At 45.2% G+C, this 21306-nt stretch overlaps 1 protein-coding gene across 1 annotated transcript in view; it reads left to right on the forward strand.

The window, feature by feature from the left end:
• Positions 1–21306, forward strand: part of fasn (fatty acid synthase) — a 33369-nt gene that overhangs the window by 4760 nt on the left and 7303 nt on the right. Inside the window, exons 2-34 of the mRNA XM_069664119.1 lie at positions 1796–1931; positions 4683–4835; positions 4951–5124; positions 5440–5640; positions 5737–5859; positions 6013–6128; positions 6762–6896; positions 7045–7507; positions 7609–7796; positions 8266–8455; positions 8761–8855; positions 9354–9488; positions 10947–11150; positions 11547–11662; positions 11749–11918; positions 12114–12305; positions 12450–12530; positions 13311–13496; positions 13962–14141; positions 14261–14464; positions 14733–15046; positions 15125–15526; positions 15670–15837; positions 15982–16097; positions 16344–16498; positions 16631–16834; positions 16931–17081; positions 17387–17565; positions 18478–18597; positions 18842–18964; positions 20051–20274; positions 20389–20590; positions 20715–20866. Coding sequence (XP_069520220.1) covers positions 1805–1931; positions 4683–4835; positions 4951–5124; positions 5440–5640; positions 5737–5859; positions 6013–6128; positions 6762–6896; positions 7045–7507; positions 7609–7796; positions 8266–8455; positions 8761–8855; positions 9354–9488; positions 10947–11150; positions 11547–11662; positions 11749–11918; positions 12114–12305; positions 12450–12530; positions 13311–13496; positions 13962–14141; positions 14261–14464; positions 14733–15046; positions 15125–15526; positions 15670–15837; positions 15982–16097; positions 16344–16498; positions 16631–16834; positions 16931–17081; positions 17387–17565; positions 18478–18597; positions 18842–18964; positions 20051–20274; positions 20389–20590; positions 20715–20866 — 5943 coding nt within the window. The 5' untranslated portion in view covers positions 1796–1804. The remainder of the gene's footprint in view (positions 1–1795; positions 1932–4682; positions 4836–4950; positions 5125–5439; positions 5641–5736; positions 5860–6012; positions 6129–6761; positions 6897–7044; positions 7508–7608; positions 7797–8265; positions 8456–8760; positions 8856–9353; positions 9489–10946; positions 11151–11546; positions 11663–11748; positions 11919–12113; positions 12306–12449; positions 12531–13310; positions 13497–13961; positions 14142–14260; positions 14465–14732; positions 15047–15124; positions 15527–15669; positions 15838–15981; positions 16098–16343; positions 16499–16630; positions 16835–16930; positions 17082–17386; positions 17566–18477; positions 18598–18841; positions 18965–20050; positions 20275–20388; positions 20591–20714; positions 20867–21306) is intronic.

The following is a 21306-nucleotide window of genomic DNA, read 5'->3' on the forward strand; positions in this document are numbered from 1 at the left end:
TTTCATGCGTGCTCTGAGCGTCTCCTCATTCCCAAAGCTGCCAGTCAATGCTCGCACAATTATACGCTTCAATACGGGAACGTGTTTTATGTGGATTTATACCATACATTAATGGCACAGGGACAGTTTTCATACGTTAATATTCAGGTTGTGCTATAAAGAATTGGACTATTCCACACACGTCTTTTCTTATAAACCGGCTCTACCGTTTGAACAATATTATCAGTGTTTCACGGGAGAATTGTGACAGCCAGCAGTGCCTGCATTCACTGAACCAGCCGTCCTCAGTTCTTTCACCTCTTTGTCTTTCACTCTGTTTTGTTTGTAGTGTCGTATGAGCTCATGCAGGCCGGTCACTTCGCAGCATGACAAGTTGAAAACTACTATTACCTAACTCTTTAAATGTTTTCCAATAAAAAGTCTTTAGATTTGTTTTCCTTTACTGCTGGCACGGCTGCAACAGCAGAGAACTTTAGGTGGGGGCTATTTTTTAAAAGGGGGGTGTTGAGGTGTTCTTGGGGGGCGTTTGTTTTATATAAGTTTGCCTAAGAGTTTCACGAGACAAGTTTAAACTTAAAAAAAATGTTAAACCAGGTTGTTTACACGTATGGCATGAGACCAATGACTGTGTATATAGAAGGACAACACATCTCCATCTGCTCCCATTGTATGGAACTGATGCCAAAATAGCCCCTGTGATAGGCGCTGCCATCCTGCGATAGTGATGTAATTTGGAGCCAGAGTCTGTGCAGTAGCGATCGGCGGGGGGCACCGCTTTAGCCACTTCCGCTAAACAAGAAATGGAAACTTCAATGACTGTAGTGATTGTTTTTGTTACGTTTCCTCTCACCGTTCATCCTACACTCGGCTAACACAGAACAGATCGTCTGCAGGAGTTGTATTGGTCAACAGAGCTGTCAATCATCCTTTTTATAGAATCAAATAACTAATTAAAAATAAACTTCCACATATCTTCCACATAAATCAGCAGGATTAGAAATAACTATAATGACAGAAACCATGTTTGACAAAAATGTATTTGCAGTGTATTTTGATTTTATAGTTTGACTCATGTCCATCTGTTAACATGGAGGAGGCGGGCTTTATGACCTATTCTGCAGCCAGTCAGCAGGGGGCGATAGAGAGATTTTGGCTTCACTTTTAGGGAGCTGTCAGTCTATGGATGAGAGACAGCAGCAACTCTTTGTTTCAGTGGTTCTGTCCACTTTTCTTCACACAGTTCCATCTGGCCTTCCCGGGAACGCACATCAGACAACAATTGATTTGCCTGAAACAGCAGAAAACAATTCAAGCGAAACTCCACAAGTTTGATGCGTCATATGTGACAAATGTGACACCTACATGACTTGTTGAAGGGGTTCATCCGTGTCCTCCGCATGCAGTCCGACTGTCATAAACATTTGTAATTCATTGTCTCAGGCCCACCACTGCTGAAACTTCTCTGCAACCTACATTCTCACACCAACATTCAAAGCTTACTTCCTTTGAAAGTTAAATCAATCCTTCTGCTTTTTCTCAGTAATCTCACACTTTTCCCTTTGCAGTGACTGCCCTTGTTTTCTATTTTACTATTAATAAGAATTGCATTTGTTTAACACTCACGAGTAGTGCGAAAGATTTCTCATCACATGGCTTTTTGCTTTCTGATGATTTTATTAACTCCCCAGTTAAAATGAAATGTTAGTTGGCACTGACTGGCATGATTTTATAATGAATAATAATAAAATGTGTACCACTCTTACGTTAACAATTCTCTCTCTCTCTTTGTTCACAGTGAATCAGCATGGAGGAGATAGTCATAGCAGGGATATCGGGTCGTTTGCCCGAGTCCGACAACCTGGAGGAATTCTGGGAAAACCTCATGAACGGTGTGGACATGGTGACGGAGGACGACCGGCGGTGGACTGCAGGTGAGAGTCCTCATGAAGCTGGATATGATTGATTGGTTCAGGATTTGATGAACTGATTGGAAATAAAAGTTAAAATACTCTCCACAAACATTTCCTTGGCATGGCTCGTCAGTGTATGAAAAGTGTATGAAAAGTGTATCCCCCAGTGTATGATGGGATGCTTTTTTTTTTATGCCTCTGCTGCAGCAACAGCAACAGTCAGAAGCTAAATGTTGTTAGGTTTTCCATCTTTCCATACTCTGACAGTTGCATCCTTGCAAACACAACATCTAAGGAAAACCTGGAGGGAATATCTCCTAATTTTGCACAAACGTACACTTAGATTTGAGAATAAACATCACATTTTGGTGGGTCAAGTGTTAAAGGTCACTGGGATCTCTCTCATACTATGTTTATGGCCACAACTCAAGAACTCATCCTTATTATGACACAATTTCTACCCAAAAAGTCAGAGGTCAACTTCACTGCAACATCATAGTGCATAATTAAACTGCTAAATACAAAGAGAAACCCATCTATCGAGTGCTTCTGTGCAGTATCTCCACTTATAGAGACTTTGTTGTCTAATCAATAACATAACTGCCAGTCGTGAAGGCCTCTTATCAGTCTCATTGATAAGATAAAACCATTCTGTTATCATAGCAGGTCAAACATATATTATCTCTGTGATGTAGTTTATGATTTGACCTGAGCTTGTTTGTCTGCAGCTGCAAATGCGCTCCACCAACTGAGCTAAACCAGCGCTGCTGCTGCAGCTGCAGCTGCAGCTGCACATGTTCATCAGTACAGAGAGTTTGTTTAAGTGTTAAATAAAATAAACTCTGACAGGCTCTGTGCAGAAATAGCAAAAGGAATTTAGTCACTAGATTGCCGACGAGAGAAATCAGTAGACAGTGCGGTGTGGAAATGTAGGTAAACAGCAGGTAAATTCTCCAGTTACAAAGTATCAACCAGGAACGTGCTCCTGTATTTATTTGATGGATCAGTGCAGCTCTTTGCTGGATGTCGCTGCTTTGTGTTGCAGCAAAAGTTTAACATGGTTCAACTTTTCTGGGTGACTCACCTCTGGACGAGCTCCATTCAGATCTTTGTTAGATGCTGCTAAACTGGGTTTGAACCACAGGCTGTATGTGTTTTAAAAAGTGAAGCCAAATATATTTTTATTCCTATTGCCAATTTTTATCTTATTCAATTTAAGTTTTTTAACTTATTTTAATTCTAGTTCTGTGTTAACTGTTCTGCACCCAAATCACCGAAACAAATTCCTTGTATGTGCAGACCTACTTGGCAATAAACCCCCGAATCTGATTCAGCGTTCAACAGCTTTAAAGCTGCATTCTTTCTAATGGCCATCGGGGGCGACTGCACTGGTTTCAAAAGGAGGTCTACCAGAAAACGTGCCTACTTCTAACTTGGTTTATTACCTCAGATAACATTCAATTATTGGTTTAATCGCTAGTTTGAAGTTTTTTCAACACAGCATAATTTTTTTTGTAACTTTCTGTCTTATTAAAGTTGCACCTTGCCTGCCAAGCTAGGGCTAGCATTAGCTTGTAAGATAGCAATTGCTAACCCCTGACTACGCTCCAGTTCACGCAGACACGCTGACATAAGGAGAGAGAGACTGATTTACTTTTTTACAACACTGTTGGTTTTATTTTCATGTCAAAGTCTGTACTGTAAAAACTCCTCTAAAACACAGGGTATAATAAAAATCTTCCCTGTTGAACCAGAGACCTGGATCTTTTCTCTTACAGTGAGAGGAGTCATACTATGCATTATTGTTGTACACTTATGATATGCTAGTTTCACCTTTCAAAGTTTGCACTTGACCTCATTTTAGTCAATTTTTTCGAAGGATTCCACACAGAACTCTTTGACGGCTGCAGAAATCTCTGCAGTTTTCTCCGGCTGTGAATCTCACAGCGCAACACCCGTTTTACTGGCACTCGTGCTTTCTTCTTCTTTTGTTATGTAATGGCGGTTAGCAAACAGCTTTCAGATGCGCTACAGCCACCGTTTGGCGGTATGCATATCAACCAGGTGCTGGTAAAAACAAAGGTAAAAATATATTTTTAAGATGAGATAAAGTCCTCTCTTTCAAATGATATCCTGTTCAGTTTTTTAATCTCTTTGGATAAAAGACCCCTCCCTCATTGCCTGGCAAACATCTCGCACTCTCACTCTAAATGTGCTGAATGGCTCTCACGGAGCCGGCTAGCACTGCTGAGACCACACAGCAGGCACCATGAGAGACAGGGAAACAAAGAGAGCACTAAGGCGTTCACGCACTGAGGGAGTCCTCGCATAGTTGCATCTTTATGAGAAACAAATCAGGGCAAGCCAGTTATGTAGTACTAAAGGTAATCCCATCCATACACAGTGTGCCGGCTCAGCGATCACCACCGCCCTAGTGGTTTGAACCAGTTTGGTGCAAGTTACAAATATCAGATTTAGCCTTAATCAGTTGGACATTATTTTTGATGACTTAAGGTTCATTGTACAGGATCTCATTCATTATTCCACAGCTCTTTTAAAAGAGAGTCAGATGAGAGAAGGAAACATATAGGAAAATACGTAAGTACGGAGTCACATGGTGGTTAGCTGAGCTTAGCAATAAGATAAAAGCAGGGGAAACGGGTAATTTAGACTCCTAAGATGTTTGGCTCCATCTTACCTGTTGAGACGTGCAATGCGCACGCACCACTGCTTGTGTGAAAATTCGTTTTCTCTATTTTTCCTTATGTCCAGGTCTGCACGGTCTTCCAAAGAGGAATGGTAAATTAAAGGACATCACCAAATTTGATGCATCTTTCTTCGGAGTCCACGCCAAACAGGCCAACACCATGGACCCCCAGCTCCGCATATTGCTGGAGGTCGCCTACGAGGCCATCTTAGATGGAGGTAAGGACACATTGCAGAGCAGTGGAGAACAGTAACGTAATAAAATTCAGTTGTTTATTATCAAATATCTCGTGATCTGAGGCTGTCTGATAAAACACCGAGTCCTGTGTTGCAGGACTGAACCCGACCGAGCTGCGTGGCAGTAAGACGGGAGTCTACGTCGGGGCGAGTGGCTCGGAGGCCAGTGAGGCATTCAGCAGAGACCCAGAGGAGCTGCTGGGCTACAGCATGACCGGCTGCCAGCGCGGCATGTTGGCCAACAGACTCTCCTACTTCTTTGACTTCAGCGGTACGAACACACACACAGCTGCCACACGTGCATCATGCTTTGTCTGTTCGTTTGATACTAGCAGCTTTACTTTGCTGTTTTAAAACCGGTACAGCAGCTTTTTATTGATTCGTTTTAATGCACAATTATTCTGTAATTTTGATGAACAGCATTACACTAAAATTAGCACACACATCAGTAAGAGTGTCTATCATTTACCTTTTGTCCTGTGGGTGCTTACTAGTTGAAGTGAATGTAAAGTATAAAGTGACTGCTGGTCCTCCCTGAGCTCACTTTTCTGCCGATCTGGTTTCTAACTTTAATCTCCTCCTGCAGGCCCCAGCACGGCTATCGACACAGCCTGCTCCTCCGGCATGCTGGCTTTAGAAAATGCCTTTCACGCCATCCGCCGGGGCCTGTGTGACGCTGCCCTGGTGGGCGGAGTCAACCTGCTGCTCAAGCCAAACACCTCTGTGCAGTTCATGAAACTGGGCATGCTCAGTCCTGAGGGGACCTGCAAGTCCTTTGACGCATCAGGTAAAAAAAAGTCTCATGAAGCCAACTGTGAACACCATTGTCCCCTGATCAAACCTGGCGGAGCACCTTTGTAACATTTATCCTTCTGTCGGACAGGAAATGGATACTGCCGCTCTGAGGCAGCAGTGGTCGTGCTGCTCACAAAGCGGTCGGCGGCTAAAAGAGTCTACGCCACAGTGGTCAATGCTGGCAACAACACAGATGGATACAAAGAGCAAGGTGAGGAGGAACACTAACTCCTGCTGTGACGTGTGGGCACTGCAGCTAGTAGAACCTAAGCATAGTCAAATGGGAAAGTAAAATGATCAGCTGTGTCAGAGTACAGTCTACAGTACAGTTTGCTCTCCTCACACTCTCCTCTTGTTCCCTCAGGTGTAACGTTTCCTTCAGGTGAGATGCAGGAGAGGCTGGTTCGTTCTCTGTACGAGGAGGCAAATATAACACCTGAGCAGGTGGAATACGTCGAAGCTCACGGCACCGGGACAAAGGTCAGCGCACGCAAAAGTTTTTTAGTCACACTCTCAGCCTGTTACCGTGCTGCTTTTAAAAGTCTTATGTTTTCTAACAAATGCTCTGCTTGAAATAATTAATAGTATCTGATATGTTTTTTCTTCAAACTTGTAAAAATCCTCCCAAGGCTCCTCCTCCCTCGTTAAAAATCCCCAAATCTGCATAGGCCCCGCCCACTATGCCATCGTTTAGTGGCAACTTGTTGAAACTTAGCTAGCTTGAAATGTAGTAATTAAAGTTAGTAGTCAGTAGTGAGTTTGCAAAAATGACGATGACGGTCACAGCTGGCTCGCGCATCACAAAGTGGTTGCCATAGGTTGCACATAATGATATGCATGGCGTCGCCCCGTCCATTAACGGGATTGGCTCCTTAGGTTTGTGACGTCTCAAACCTGCCAATCTGAAGACGTGTTGTTCAGCCTGTCCTTGGTACACTGCAGTTTAAAAGTAGACAGGCCCAGCCATGGAGATGACTGCTCATGTTGTCCCTGATATGTCTTGTAGCACATAGATGTCTACAAGGGGGTCGTAAACCTGAGCATAAAAAGTCACTCACATTGAATGTCCCTCTGCAGAAGAGTCTTACCTTGGTGACTTCTCTCTTCATGCAGGTTGGAGACCCACAGGAGGTGAACGGCATCGTCCGTGTATTCTGTAGTTCAAAGAGAGAACCTCTGCTCATCGGCTCCACCAAGTCCAACATGGGTCATCCAGAACCGGCCTCTGGTCTGGCTGCTATGGCAAAGGTGAGAGTGACAACAGACTCAACACAGCAACATCCTTTTCATTTATATCTGTTTTATCACAGCATGTTTGAAGTTAACATCTTTCTGCCTTTTTTGAATGCCAGGCTAAACATCTGTTTGTAACTGCGTCTATGTTTTACATTTTCAGGTGTGCCTTTCTTTGGAGCGAGGAGTCTGGGCGCCAAACCTGCACTTCAACAATCCTAACCCCGACATCCCCGCCCTCACTGACGGTCGGGTTCAAGTCGTTGACCGGCCTATCCCCGTTCGAGGCGGCATCGTAGGCATCAACTCGTTCGGATTTGGGGGTTCAAACGTTCACGTGATCCTTCGTCCAGCTGAGAAGCCGACTGATGCAACCGCTCAGCCCAGGACGGTTCCCAGAATGCTCCAGGTGTGTGGCCGAACGGAGGCTGCGGTGAACAGCCTGCTCCAGAAGGGGAAGGAGAACGCTTCAGATGACAGCTTCCTGTCTCTGCTGAACGAGGTGTCAGGAGTTCCTCCAGCCAACATGCCGTACAGAGGTTACACTCTGATCGACTCTCAGACTGACGTCACTGAGGTGCAGCAGGCGCAGGCTGCAGCCAGGCCGCTGTGGTACGTCTGCTCAGGTGAGTGATCAAACACATAAACAGATGTTTGATATCAGTCAGACCTCCTCAGACAGATGTTCTTCTGGATTCAGGTGATTGACTCTTTGTTGTTTTCGCAGGTATGGGTACACAGTGGGCAGGTATGGGCCGCAGTCTCATGCAGCTGCCGGACTTCAGAGATTCCATCCTGCGCTCAGACACAGCGCTGAAGGAAACCGGCCTGGTTGTGTCCAGCCTGCTCATGGAGGCAGACGAGGCCACTTTTGAGGACACTGTTCACGCCTTCGTCGGCCTCGCTGCCATACAGGTAGAGTTTAATGATGGCAAATTACTGTTATTTTAATATATTAACTATATATATATATATATATATATTATAAAATACAACTTACTTACTAACATTTGTTACAAGGTTTATAGTGATTTTTGTTTTTCAAATGCATCATATCCTAAAATCTCTACATCCTCAAAGCTACGCTAGTTGTTTTCGTATGATCTAGTTATTATACTACGGTTAGATTAGGTTTTAAAACAGCGGCAATCAGAAGTGAGAGCAGCGATGATTTTAATACACAGAAAGAGCAAGTGTTGCTCTTTTAAATGTAGTTGCAGAAGACAACATGCAGTGTGAGGAGCTTAAATAAAAGCTCTTTTACAGAATTCAGTGCTGCTTTGGGAAGTGTAAATAAAAACAGGCACTCACACATTTGATTTGGGCTGAGGCTCGGTTACTTAATCGTCCTGTAAACAGTCACACTTTGTGTCTCACCTAACAGATAGCTGAGATCGACCTGCTCACTAAGCTGGGTCTGAAGCCTGACGGCATCGTCGGTCACTCGGTGGGGGAGCTCGCCTGCGGCTACGCTGACGGCTCCCTCAGCCACAACGAGGCCATCCTGGCCGCCTACTGGAGAGGACGCTGCATCAAGGAGGCCAAGCTCCCTCCTGGAGGCATGGCTGCAGTGGGTAAGAGAGACTGCAGGGATTCTTAACCATTGTTCAACTGCGGCTTTCATGAATACAGCACTCTGTCCACTAGTCCACTTTGTCTCCCAGATTTGATAACTATTCGATTTATTTTGGAGAATTTGAATCTCCCTAAATTAAAACTGCCTCATATATTGTCAAAAAACTATTTTTGTTGTTGATAAGAATAACGAGGGTGAGTCAGATCACAGGTCAATATCATCTCTGCAAGGAAAACACAATGTCTGACCTGTCGTGGCATATCTTTTACCTGGGCGTTTGGTGTGTGTGTGTGTGTGTTCCAGGGTTGACCTGGCAGGAGTGTCTGGCTCAGTGTCCTCAGGGAATCGTCCCAGCCTGTCACAACGCAGAGGACACCGTCACCATCTCCGGCCCTCAGGTCAGACGTCCTCTCAGACTTCGACACACAGAGAACCTGACTTTTACACAGTCTTACACCCCTGCATCAAGAACATTTTAATTTCCATTTACTGACGAGGTGTAGCTTCTGTAACTCTGCTTATTTTGCAGGATATCGCACCTGTAGCCCTGAATTGACAAGATTAGGGCAACATATGTTTGTAATGTACATAAGACTTTTCACAAGTAGCCATTAATTGTGACCAGTACCAGAAATACAAGTTAAAGCCTTCCTTTTAGCTTCAAATGTTAACTTTCCTGACAGACAACAACAGGTAAAAATAACATAGTTGTCCAACAGACAGTTGTTAACTGGCACAATAGCAACACCACAAAAGATGCCAGGAAGCCAAAACAATGTTGGAAACGGGTGAGGTTGAGTAAGCATTAAAGCAACTCTATTATTGAATGTAAGGGAGGAGTTTTCCCAGGTTCAGGCTGGTGTGTCCTGACAGACGTATCGTGTTTGTTTCTTCAGGAAGCGATCAGTAAATATGTGGCGGAGCTGAAAGAGCAGGGAGTGTTCGCGAAGGAGGTGCGCAGCGCTGGCGTCGCTTTCCACTCCTACTACATGGCCTCCATCGCTCCGGCCCTGCTGGCTGCTCTGAAGAAGGTACGTACCTCTAGACCTGCTGGTACCAAGACAGCTACATGGAAACACATTGAAACTTGTGCTTAGTGTCGTGATGTAATGCACCAAACACAAGTTTTATTTGTTAGAGCCCGACCGATATAGACGCCAATATAGTTTCTTTTTATATTTTTCTATGTGGACTGTTCACTGATTTTGCACAAGTATGACCATGCAGAGCTACCCAGAAAGCTGCTCTCTTAAACAAATGACTTAATGTATTATAACAATAAATATTCTTTAATTGTCAACCAATTCTAGTGCCTCCGCTCAGCATCACGTGCTGCAGACAGTGCTGAGAGTTTTGTAAAATATGGAGTCAGAGCGCACCCTGCTGGACAAACTATGTGAAAATACCAATAACTGTTTTTTTTATCATTTCAGTGCATACCGAAAAAAACCACACACCAATACCAATATTTTTATATTTAGGCGGATATCGGCTGTAAATATCGACATATCGAGATAACAGTTTGGCTCTATTTTGTATATTGTATTTAATGTGCTTATTCACGAGGGCTGCACGATATTGGAAAAAAGTGACATTGCAATATAAAATAAATACAGTGAAATGTTACCAGATAAACACAGCGTGTTTTTATGTACATGTATACAATTAACAATCACAAACAAAAAACAAAACCTCCGCCTACCTTAATCACTCCTGGTTCAAAGACACCTGCATGAAAAAGTAGAGAGGGTTTAGGTCAAACTTGATACAATAAATACAAACAGACATGTGGGCTGCGATTGCGTTACTTTACAGCATGTCATCCTCCACTTCTAACGGTGTTCAAATGTATGTTGCACCAGCGTGAGCAGCTCAGTGACGCTCACTGTTGGAAACAAAAGCTCCCCATCTCCTACTTCCTGTCGACACACACAACCTCACGCCGTGTGAGGCACGTCCGCTCCGTTACCAGCCCCTTTATGTAGCCACGATCACGACGCTGATAACGTGCACACACTGAAAACCCGCCATGCATAACTAAAAGCCTGCCTCGATCATCCCACTATCATGATCTGTAACAGCTGCAGCGTTGTGTGCATGCTTACAGTTTACCGGCAGGTGACACACAGACTCTGCAGCTCAGTGGTCAGTTCACTCTGTCATAATAGACGGACTTTCATTGTAGATTAGGGATGGAAAACGAGATAATGGCGAGGACTCCTTTTGCACCAAGCAACAATAAAGTAGCAGCTTGACATGTTGTATTAAATTAGCCTCACTATTGTACGCCCTGCGACGTGACTATTGCTTAAGACACAAGTGTTTACCTGCTTTATATCTTAAACCTCTGTATTTTATTGCTGCACTCTGTCACTGTCCAAATTCTCATCTTCAGAAAGGAAATAAGTCACCTTATGCAGTCAAGTTTCATGCTGTTTGGCAGGTACTTTAATATGAATAAACAATATAAAATGTCATCTTTTGTGCAGGTGATCAAGGAGCCGCGGCCGCGTTCCTCCCGCTGGGTGAGCACCAGCATCCCTCAGGCTGAGTGGGCCTCTCCTCTCGCTCTGACCAGCTCGGCCGATTATCACGTCAACAACCTGGTCAGCCCCGTGCTGTTCCAGGAGGGTCTCAGTCTGGTGCCTGACAACGCTGTGGTGGTGGAGATAGCGCCTCACGCTCTGCTGCAGGTACGCTCAGCATGTTTATATACCAATATTTAAAGAAGGAGACGGTGCAGAGCACTGATTGGTCAGAGAGAATCTAGCAAGACAACCTGCACAAGACCAAGAAGCGTATAAGAGAAAACATTTTCTCAAAAATCAATCAAAAAAACATCTCCTAGTAAACGAGCTCCCCTTAAAACCCTCAGCGATAGGAGTCATATCCTGAGTTAAGAGCTGTGTAGTCCTATGCCTTAAAGGACAGTCAACAGTTTAACTTCCTGCCTCTCTAAACACCTGCACCTCAGTCACAGCTGTTAAACCGGGGGGTACCTTCCTGTCTCGAGGTACCATGTAGTTAAAAAAAAAAAAAGGTTTGGGGGCCACTGTTCTGAACTTTTTACATTCATGTTTCCCGCACAGGCCATCCTGAAGCGCAGCCTGAAGCAAACATGCACCAGTCTCCCCTTAATGAAGAGAGGCCACACCAACAACCTCGAGTTCTTCCTCTCAAACATCGGAAAAATCTACATGAACGGGTCAGTAAACGTCTCACTCTGACATTTGTACATAAGTGTGAAGCCGTTTTGCTCAAATAATAACTAACTGTGCTCCACCTCTCCAGCATTAACATGGATGCTAACGGCCTCTGCCCGGCGGTGAAGTACCCTGTGCCAGTTGGTACCCCTATGATCTCCCCCTTGGTGCAGTGGGATCATGCACTGAACTGGGATGTCCCCACAGCAGAGCACTTCTCCTCAGGAGGATCCAATTCTGCTAGTGTCTATAAGATCGGTAAGAAATACAGGTGGATAAAAAAAGCAGCTCTGCAATTGCCCTCTTGTGTCATTTTTAGGGGTCATTTTAGACCAAAACATTTCCATAAATAGAGTCCGGGTTTAAAAACACTGAAATCACCGTTCAAGAAATAAAGATTCTCCTCTAACTTGACCACAACAACTGTTCAACTCTTCCCTAAACCTGTAACAGAGATCAACCCAGAGTCTGCAGACTACTACATGATCGGTCACTGCATTGATGGACGTGTCCTCTACCCTGCAACCGGTTACCTGGTGCTGGCCTGGCGTACCTTGGTGAAAAGCCTGGGGGTTGTGATGGAAACCACCCCTATAACATTCGAAGACGTCACCATCCACAGAGCGACCATCCTGCCAAAGAGCGGTGAGAGCAGAGCAGCTGTGGTGTGACTGTGGGGGATGGGTGTGAGATGTTTGATTGTGATGGACTGGTGAGCTGCATGACTTCCTGTTCCATGTTCATTTTATTTTACCTCGCTGTCTCTCTGCACCTTTCTCTTCTTCTCAGGCACGGTGCAGCTGGAGGTGCGTCTCATGCCGGCCACCAACAAGTTTGAGGTTTCAGAGAACGGAAACCTGACTGTCAGTGGTAGGAAGTCATTTTATTTACAGTATTTGAAAACAAACCTGCTTGTGTAACCCTAACCCTAACCCAGAGGGATCAGACGTCCAACTTCCACAATAATAAAGAGTGCAACATATTTATCTTAACATTGAGTTTGGCCTCACACTATTTAAAGTGCTAATCTCGAAGATTTCAGTTTGGTTCTCTTTGGCGGCACCTATGGTGATAAACGGTAATTGCGGGAGCACACTTCCCAGATATCCAATCAACCGTCCACAATTGGCTCCAGTTGTAACTCTTGATTTTCCTCGCTGACGGTCGCTTTCCTTGTAGACGGTTTGCCTTCATCTGAGCGTCGAGTTTGTTTCTTTTTCTTTGGATTTTCACTTATTATTGCCATAGTAGATTACTGTTTACTCACAACACTTGCAGAAGAATATGAGACTCATGTCAGCTCAATGAAGCTGTTCAAAAACCTGAAAACAGCCTGCAAACTGCAGCGCGACGATACCTGAGAGTCACAGAGTTTAGTGGCTTTAATGGTAACAGAAAGATTGGAAAACATAATTTGAAAGCAGTGCTCTGTTGATTTTCTTTAGGTAAAAAGTTTTGGTATAACTGTATTCATATATTTGTTAAAGGACATGCACTGTGAATTAGGACTGGTCTAAAAAATTGTGACCTCAATGTCAATTGAAATAAAGGTTATTAGTTTGTTTTTGTTTTTGTCTTGCAGCCGTACAATTTAGTTCCAATTTATTTTAATAACATCTCTTATTTCTGCCTTCTGCGTGTGATTTTCAGGTAAGGTGAGCCTCCTGCAGGATGCAGCCCTCGATTCATTCCACAGTCAGGTAAACAAACAAGCTGCCAACAATAAAGATGATCCAAAAATGAAGCTAGCAGCTCCTGATATCTACAAAGAGCTGCGACTGAGGGGCTACGACTACGGGAAGACCTTCCAGGGCATCTTGGAGTCCAACAATGCAGGTAACAAAGATGTGTGTTTGTGCTTATTACTGTTACGTCTGTCACTGTTCTGAAGTATTTGTCATAACACAAAGATGAAAAAAAGATAAATTAAAGGGGTAGACACGAGCTTAGTCTGTAGGGACTTGGCTTGGGAACTGGAGGGTAGCTGGAGAGGTGCCAGTTCCTTTCCTGGGCACTGTCGAGTTGTCCTTGAGCAAGGCACCGAATCCGCTACTGTCCATGTGCAGCCCCCTCACTCTGACATCTCTCCATTAATGCATGTCCAAATATTCCTGTTTGTGCATGTGTGTATTTCAGGTATGTATGTGAAGCTCTTCTTCTTCTTCTTCTTCTTCTTCTTCTTCTTCTTCTTCTTCTTCTTCTTCTTCTTCTTCTTCTCCTTCTTCTTCTTCTTCTCCTTCTCCTCCTCCTCCTCCGAGACAGAAGGTTACCTTATCCTGTCATGTGATTGTCTGTTTCCAGGAGACGTCGGGAAGCTGCAGTGGACGGGAAACTGGGTGACCTTTCTGGACACGATGCTGCAGATGATCGTAGTCGGGCTGTCGGGTCGCAGTCTGCGTCTGCCGACCAGGATCCGCTCGGTGTGCGTCGATCCGGCTGTTCATCAGGAGAAGGTCAGCGAGTACGCTGACGGAAAGCAAGGTGTGTGCTCAGTCTGTCTCTATAATCTGTGATCATTAGTGTTACAGCTGTGATGCAGATGTGAAAAGAAACGTTCACTTTCTGTAAGTCTCTAAACTCTCCTCTTTTTTTTTCCGTAGCTGTGGATGTCCACGTAAACCGCTGCCTTGATAACATCACCGCTGGCGGAGTTCAGATCTGCGGCCTGCATGCTACTGTGGCCCCCCGCCGGCAGCATCAGCAGAGCCCCCCCACCCTGGAGGAGTTTGTGTTTGTTCCCTATGTGGAGACGGAGTGCCTGACAGCCAATGGGAAGCTCGCAGAGCAGCTGGGGGTCTGCAAAGGTACAACACATAAACCCTTTATTATTTTCATCACTTCAGCTTTAATTTGGGATTCTATTTGAAATACATATTTGATGCACACCTTAATAAGCCTCTTAATAGCATAAGCATGGCAGAGATTCAAGTTTAAAGCATGTTCAGAGTTTGTGGGAGAGAAACACCAAAGCAGACATTAGTGTTACGTTCAGCTAAAAGGTATTAAATCCTAAAATCAACTAGTTTACTATCATCAACCTGTTTTCTTCCTTGTACCTGCCTATCCATCCAGGTCTGATCCACAGACTCCAGCAGAAGTTGGCCAATCACGGTGTCAAGCTCTCCATACCCGGCCTAGGGGACACAGACGGCCCCCTCCCCAGCCCCGAGCCCTCTGAGCCCGGCCTGGTCCGGCTGCTGGCGCTGCTCTGCGGCCTGGAGCTGAACGGGAACCTTCGATCTGAGCTGGAGCAGACGGTGGAGCAGGAGAGGGCGTGTCTGCTGCAGGACAGCCTGCTGCAGGGTCTGCTGGACCACCCTGCGCTCAGACACTGCCTGGACATCACCATGGAGAACAGCACCCCTGGCAAGATCAAAGTCCTGGAGGTAAGACGGAAATAGAACAAATGTGGATAAAAGATTTGACAGTCTGCCTCAGTCTCACTCCTCTACAAACTTTTCCAGGCTCTCTCAGACGACGGCCAGCTCTTCTCCCGTGTGGTTCCCCTCCTGAACATCCAGCCCATGATGCGGGTGGATTACACCGCCACTGCAACCAAATCGGACTTTCTGACCCCCCACCAGGCCTCCCTGGAGGAGCTGATGGTGGCTTCGGCTCAGTGGGACCCCCTCACAGGCCCGGCTCCTGGAGGCGCAGTGGGAGGGGCAGACCTGGTGCTGTGTAACCACGCCTGGGGCCCTCTGAGGACAGACCCCGGACTGCTGGTGGCAAATCTGGCTTCTGGAGCCAAACAAGGCGGGTTTGTTCTCCTGCACACCCTCCTGAAGGGAGAGACTCTGGGGGAGACCGTTTCCTTCCTCTCCAGCAGCGATCAGAGCAGCAGCGAGCCAGGACTGCTCACACAGGTCAGTGTTCCTACTCTTTATAAACTCTTTTTGTGCTTCTTAGTTTGATGATTTTTATGTAAAAAGCATTAACTTTACATTACTTATTTCACATAAGGAGGTTAAGGTGTGTTTTTCTAATATTATCTCCCTGTTCTCTCCAGGCCGAGTGGGAGAAGGTGTTCTCTGAGGCGTCCCTCAGCCTGGTGACTGTCAGGAAGTCTTTCTATGGCTCCGCCCTCTTTCTTTGTCGCTCTCAGTCTCCAGGTAAAAAACAGCCTGTTTCCATACCTGTTGACGGCACCGACTACAAGTGGGTGGAAACCCTCAAGGTGGGTCCCATAACCCTGATATGTGTGTGTGTGACATAATTTTCCCTAACATTGAGACCCTCAAAGTCTGTCATAATAAAGTCCTTTATATTTTTGTTTCACATCGGTCATAACTGTGTGTAACTGTGTGGATTTGTGCTGCAGGAAACGATAGCTGACTCATCAGACTGTCCAGTGTGGCTGACGGCCTCTCAGGCTCACTGTGGCATCGTGGGAATGGTCAACTGTCTGCGGCAGGAGTCAGGCGGTCACAGAATACGGTAGGACGTCTGTCATTTTGACAGGCCTTTGTTTAAAACACAGTCATTTCCCTTTAACACAGTTCTGTTAGTAAAACAAGATGCATTCAATACTTTTGTTGCTTATATATTTGCTTTATCTTTGGTTAAACTTTCCATGAAGTTAAAACACTTAGAAACTCTGCACTCCAGTGTACAAGAATTCTTAACACTTCTTCGTGTTCCCTCTTTAACGTCTCTCTCTGGTTTCTCCTTCTTTGTTCCCAGCTGTGCGTTTGTGTCCAACCTGAACAAGTCTTCTTCAGTGCCCATCCTCCAGCCGACCCATGAGTCCATGCAGTCGGTGCTGGACGGGGATCTGGTCATGAACGTGTACAGAGACGGACACTGGGGCGTCTTCAGGCACCAGCTCATCAGCCAAGGTATGGCCTCTTCTGATTCCAGTTAGACTGATGTGGTTCTTAGTGTGGTTTCCACCGCAACCATTATACACTAATCAAAAAGTTGTTGTTATACTTTTATTGAAGCATCTGTCTGTATCTTGTTGTTGTCAGATCTGAATGAAGCGATGACCGAGCACGCCTACGTCAACGTGTTGACGCGAGGTGACCTGTCTTCTCTGCGCTGGATCGCCTCTCCCCTTCGCCACTTTGCGACCAGCAACCCCAACGTGCAGCTGTGCCGCGTCTACTACAGCTCGCTCAACTTCAGAGACATAATGCTGGCCACTGGCAAGCTGCCTCCCGATGCCATCCCAGGTACTGAGTGTGTAGACGACTCACAGTGTGAATATTCATAATGAATATTCATGTCATAATTACACATCCAACCTCTCCTCTTTGTTGTTTATGTAGGTGACCTGGCTCTGCAGCAGTGCATGCTGGGTATGGAGTTTTCCGGTCGTGACCCGAGCGGTCGTCGTGTGATGGGGCTGCTTCCTGCTAAAGGCCTGGCGACAACTGTGGATGCAGACAAGCGCTTCCTCTGGGATGTTCCCTCCAGCTGGTCAGTGTCACAGTGTTTAAACATGCTGCGTGTGTCGACTGTGCAGGTTACAAACTGAAAACAGCTGCTGACTGTTTAGTCCTCTGGGGACTACAAGTAGAGATCTGAAGAGCGTTCAGTACTTAAGTTCTGTCACTGCTTTAGTTGGAAGTATTCAAATAGAGTACTTTGGTAAAGTTAGCAACAGAAGCAGAGCAGTGCAGATGCTATCTCCAAATTGAAATATGTTCCAATAGTTGTTGGTTACTTCATACTGTATAAATATAAATAATAATCTTTATCCCCCTGCATGTGTGTTTGTGCAGGACTCTGGAGCAGGCGGCCTCAGTCCCGGTGGTCTACGCCACAGCATACTACTCTCTGGTGGTGCGCGGCCGGCTCCGCCCCGGAGAGTCTGTCCTCATCCACTCAGGGTCAGGGGGCGTCGGCCAGGCGGCCATCGCCATAGCACTGAGCAAGAAATGCAAAGTCTTCACGACAGTCGGTCAGTTCTTCACACTCGCATTACACACTTACTGAGATTTCTCATTCACACTGGTTCTTTATGTAATGTGAAACCTCATTTCTTCCCATTTTCATTTATTTGGTGTGTTTTTTTTTTTCAGGTTAATGACTTGTGTCTTAAAGTTATGAGATAGTTTGAGATACTGTCTCATTGTCTGTGAAGAAGGCTCATTGTTTTGATATTGTACTGAAAATTGTGCGACTGCTGAGCTCAGTCTGGTGTGTGATTTTAAAATCGGTCTTGATTTTGAAAGTCCACCAAAGTAGAAACTTCTCAGATGTTTGTTTCTCTTATCTCTAACGTGCAAAAACTGCATTTAAAAATAATTATGCATCCCACCAACAGGATGTTATTAAGATTTTTATGTGTTTTAAAAAGAGCAACACCTCAGGTGATTTCGTCTGATCTCTTGTGATCTCACAGGGAGGTGGTATAAACAGAAGAATGACATGGTATGATGAAACAACCTTTTGTAGTGAGAAAAAACAAAAGCAGAAGTCTGAACTTGTCTGGATGACGGAATGATTGGGAGACACGGTCAACTTAAATCTTTAGTGAGAACTGGAGATTAGATAACAACTGTCAGATTGAGTTATCATCAACAATAGTGTGCTCACCAACGTTAGCCTTGAGGGCTTTAAAACTTAAATATCAAACTTTTTCGATCTGATCTGAACTCCGGAAGTAGTTTTTGAGGTTTAAGGTTGGATATGTAAACCCCTCACATTACCAGATAATCTAGATTTCTGCTCTGATTGTTAGGAGGCGTGAATCAGGTATAAGTCTGCCTAAAACTCATGTCTAACCCCGCTGTAGTGTCTTATAAGTGACTGTGTTTTGATTATAACCATGAGCTCATGTCTCTAACATCTTGGTGTTTTCTGTCCCAAGGCTCGGCGGAGAAGCGGGCCTACCTGCAGGAGAGGTTCCCTCAGCTCTCTGCGGAGTCCTTCGCTAACTCCAGAGACGCCACTTTTGAACAGCACGTCCTGCTGCACACACAAGGCAAAGGTAAGACACCTCCTTGTGTAGTGAAGAGTTTGGTGTGACATACAACATATTCACTTTGTAGGATTTCTGAAGATACAATGTAATGCACTAGTTTTCAACAGAGTTAAGGGGTCAGACAAAGAATGAATTACCACATTACATGAAAGAATTAAGGGGCAACCTTTCAAAAGGAACTTCTTTTTGGAAGGTCACAGTACCACCGAGCACTTTGAGTGACATATGTCGTGTTATTTGTGTGTTTCAGGTGTGGATGTGGTGCTGAACTCTCTGGCTGAGGAGAAGCTGCAGGCCAGTATTCGCTGCCTGGCCAGACACGGGCGCTTCCTGGAGATCGGCAAATACGACCTGTCCAACAACTCCCCGCTGGGTCAGTAAGAAATCATAGGGTGATACACTCAGCCTCGCAGTAACAGTTACCTCTTCTACTTCAGAAATACAGATATAAAAGTTATTAATTCGAGTTTTCCTAGATTTATATTCCGAAACAGACCGAACACAGAATAGTTGAGTCTCTAATGCTGACGTTCAATTTCTAATCAAGCACAAAGATGATGAACGAGCAGGCCCTTAACATTTTCCCCTTCTCGTAACGTGTACCGGAGATTATATCAGTGTCAAAATGAGTGTTCGTTTTTTTACTTTCACCCGATCAATCTCTTGGATTTCCTTCGCTTTTAGAGCGAGTTCAGCTTTTACACAGTCTCTGTTTTCATTCACTCATTTCTCCAGTGACTCACTCAGACTGTCCACCTTAGAGTTTAACTGCAGCTCGAATCCCACGTTCATCCCGTCCATTTTGCTGTTCAGCGTCTTCAACACCTGCAAGAAGAATCACCACTTTTCCGTTCTTTTAGTCTCGTACTTAACCTGTTACTCGACTTTTGGAGCAGGCTTGATTTCCAAAGCTTTAAATGTAAACGAAAAACAAAGGATTATTTATTTCTTTAGCGTCATCACGTTTTATGTTCATTGATGATGTCATTACCTGCGGTCCAAAATATGCCAAACATGCCATTTTGCATTGGGAGATTGTTGTTTGAATAATTCAGTTTGAATCGATCTAAAATAAAAACTATAATAGCTAAAAGAACCTTTAACTTTGAAAAAAAGACGGTCAGTACATGATTCATAACGTCAGAAAATGATGCCAGAATTTTGATGATTAAATCTTTGCGTGTTTAAAGTTTGACACAAATCATTTTAGAGAGAAGAAGCAGTCTAATATTCAAAAAAATGATGAAGATAAATGTAGGAATTAGAGACCATTTCTAGTTCTACAGGTTAATACAAGTTTTGAAACTCCTTTGAGGCTCCTTATACATCCAGAAGAGGAGGAGAGGAGAGGCTGCAGTTACCACACCGTAGTGTGCAGACAGTCTGTAATGATTCCTCTGAGAGAACGAACAGCCTTCATGTCATCAGGATCATCGTGTTGTTGTTGTGCTCTCTGCAGGCATGGCTCTGTTCCTGAAGAACGTGGCGTTCCACGGCATCCTGCTCGATGCTCTCTTCGAGGAGGGCAACAAGGAGTGGGAGGAAGTGTCCCAGCTGCTGAAGGAAGGCATCAATGGAGGTGTAGTGCAGCCTCTAAAGACCACAGTGTTTGAGAGGGACCAAGTGGAGGAAGCATTCAGATACATGGCTCAGGGGAAGCACATCGGCAAAGTCCTCCTGCAGGTCAGTTTCACCCTCAAGCTTCAGCGTCTATCAGAGTGAGAGGACTGTGTATTGTTCAAGACTGGAAACACTACACCAGTATGTGTCCTCTCACTGGTCCTCCTCTTCTCACAGGTCTGTCATGAGGAGAAGGATGCAGCCGTCAAAACCTCCTCCCCTCTGTCTCTCCCTGCGATCTGTCGCACCTTCTGCCGCTCCTCCCACTCTTACATCATCACTGGGGGACTGGGGGGCTTCGGCCTGGAGCTCGCTCAGTGGCTGACGGAGAGAGGGGCTCGCAAGCTGGTGCTGACCTCCAGATCAGGCATCAGGAACGGTGAGGGACAATGACACAGCTGATGTTTGAGTTAGATTCATGTACCTAAGAAACAAACATTATTTTAATAACCAGATTACCATGTGTGTCTATAACAGGTTTTTTACTTTGTATCTGTGGTCAGGTTACCAGGCGAAGCGAGTGCGTGAATGGCAGAGTCAGGATGTGGAGGTCCTGGTGTCAACCAATGACGTCAGCACGCTGGAGGGCACGGAGCGGCTCATCGCTGAGGCCTGCTCACTGGGCCCAGTGGGCGGAGTCTTCAACCTTGCAATGGTAACACAGCAACCCAGAAAACACCCCCCAAAAAACCTTCATCATCACTCAATGAATCAATATCGACTCTAACTATTGTAGCTTAACTTTAAAACTAGTTTAGATAAGCTAATTAAAAGGGCTACCCCATAAAAGCCAGTGATTCAAATGATTAGTGTCACGTACCTCGTGTCGGCTCGCATTTCTTCATTGAATTCTGCATTATTTAAAGTAGTTAAGCAGCGTTAATGGAGAGATGTCAGAGTGAGGGGGCTGCACATGGACATGCGCCCCGAGCAGTTGGGGGATTGCCTTGCTCAAGGACACCTCGACAGTGCCCAGGAAACGAACTGGCACCTCTCCAGCTACCAGCCCCAATTCCATGCTTGGTCCATACCAGGACTTGAGCAGGCCACCCTCTGGTTCCCAAGCCAGGTCCCTACAGACTGAGCTACCGCCAA

The sequence above is a fragment of the Semicossyphus pulcher genome, unplaced genomic scaffold, assembly GCF_022749685.1.
Source record: "Semicossyphus pulcher isolate SPU_LCO1_2020_fin unplaced genomic scaffold, fSemPul1.0.p SCAF_16, whole genome shotgun sequence".
NCBI lineage: Eukaryota > Metazoa > Chordata > Actinopteri > Labriformes > Labridae > Semicossyphus > Semicossyphus pulcher.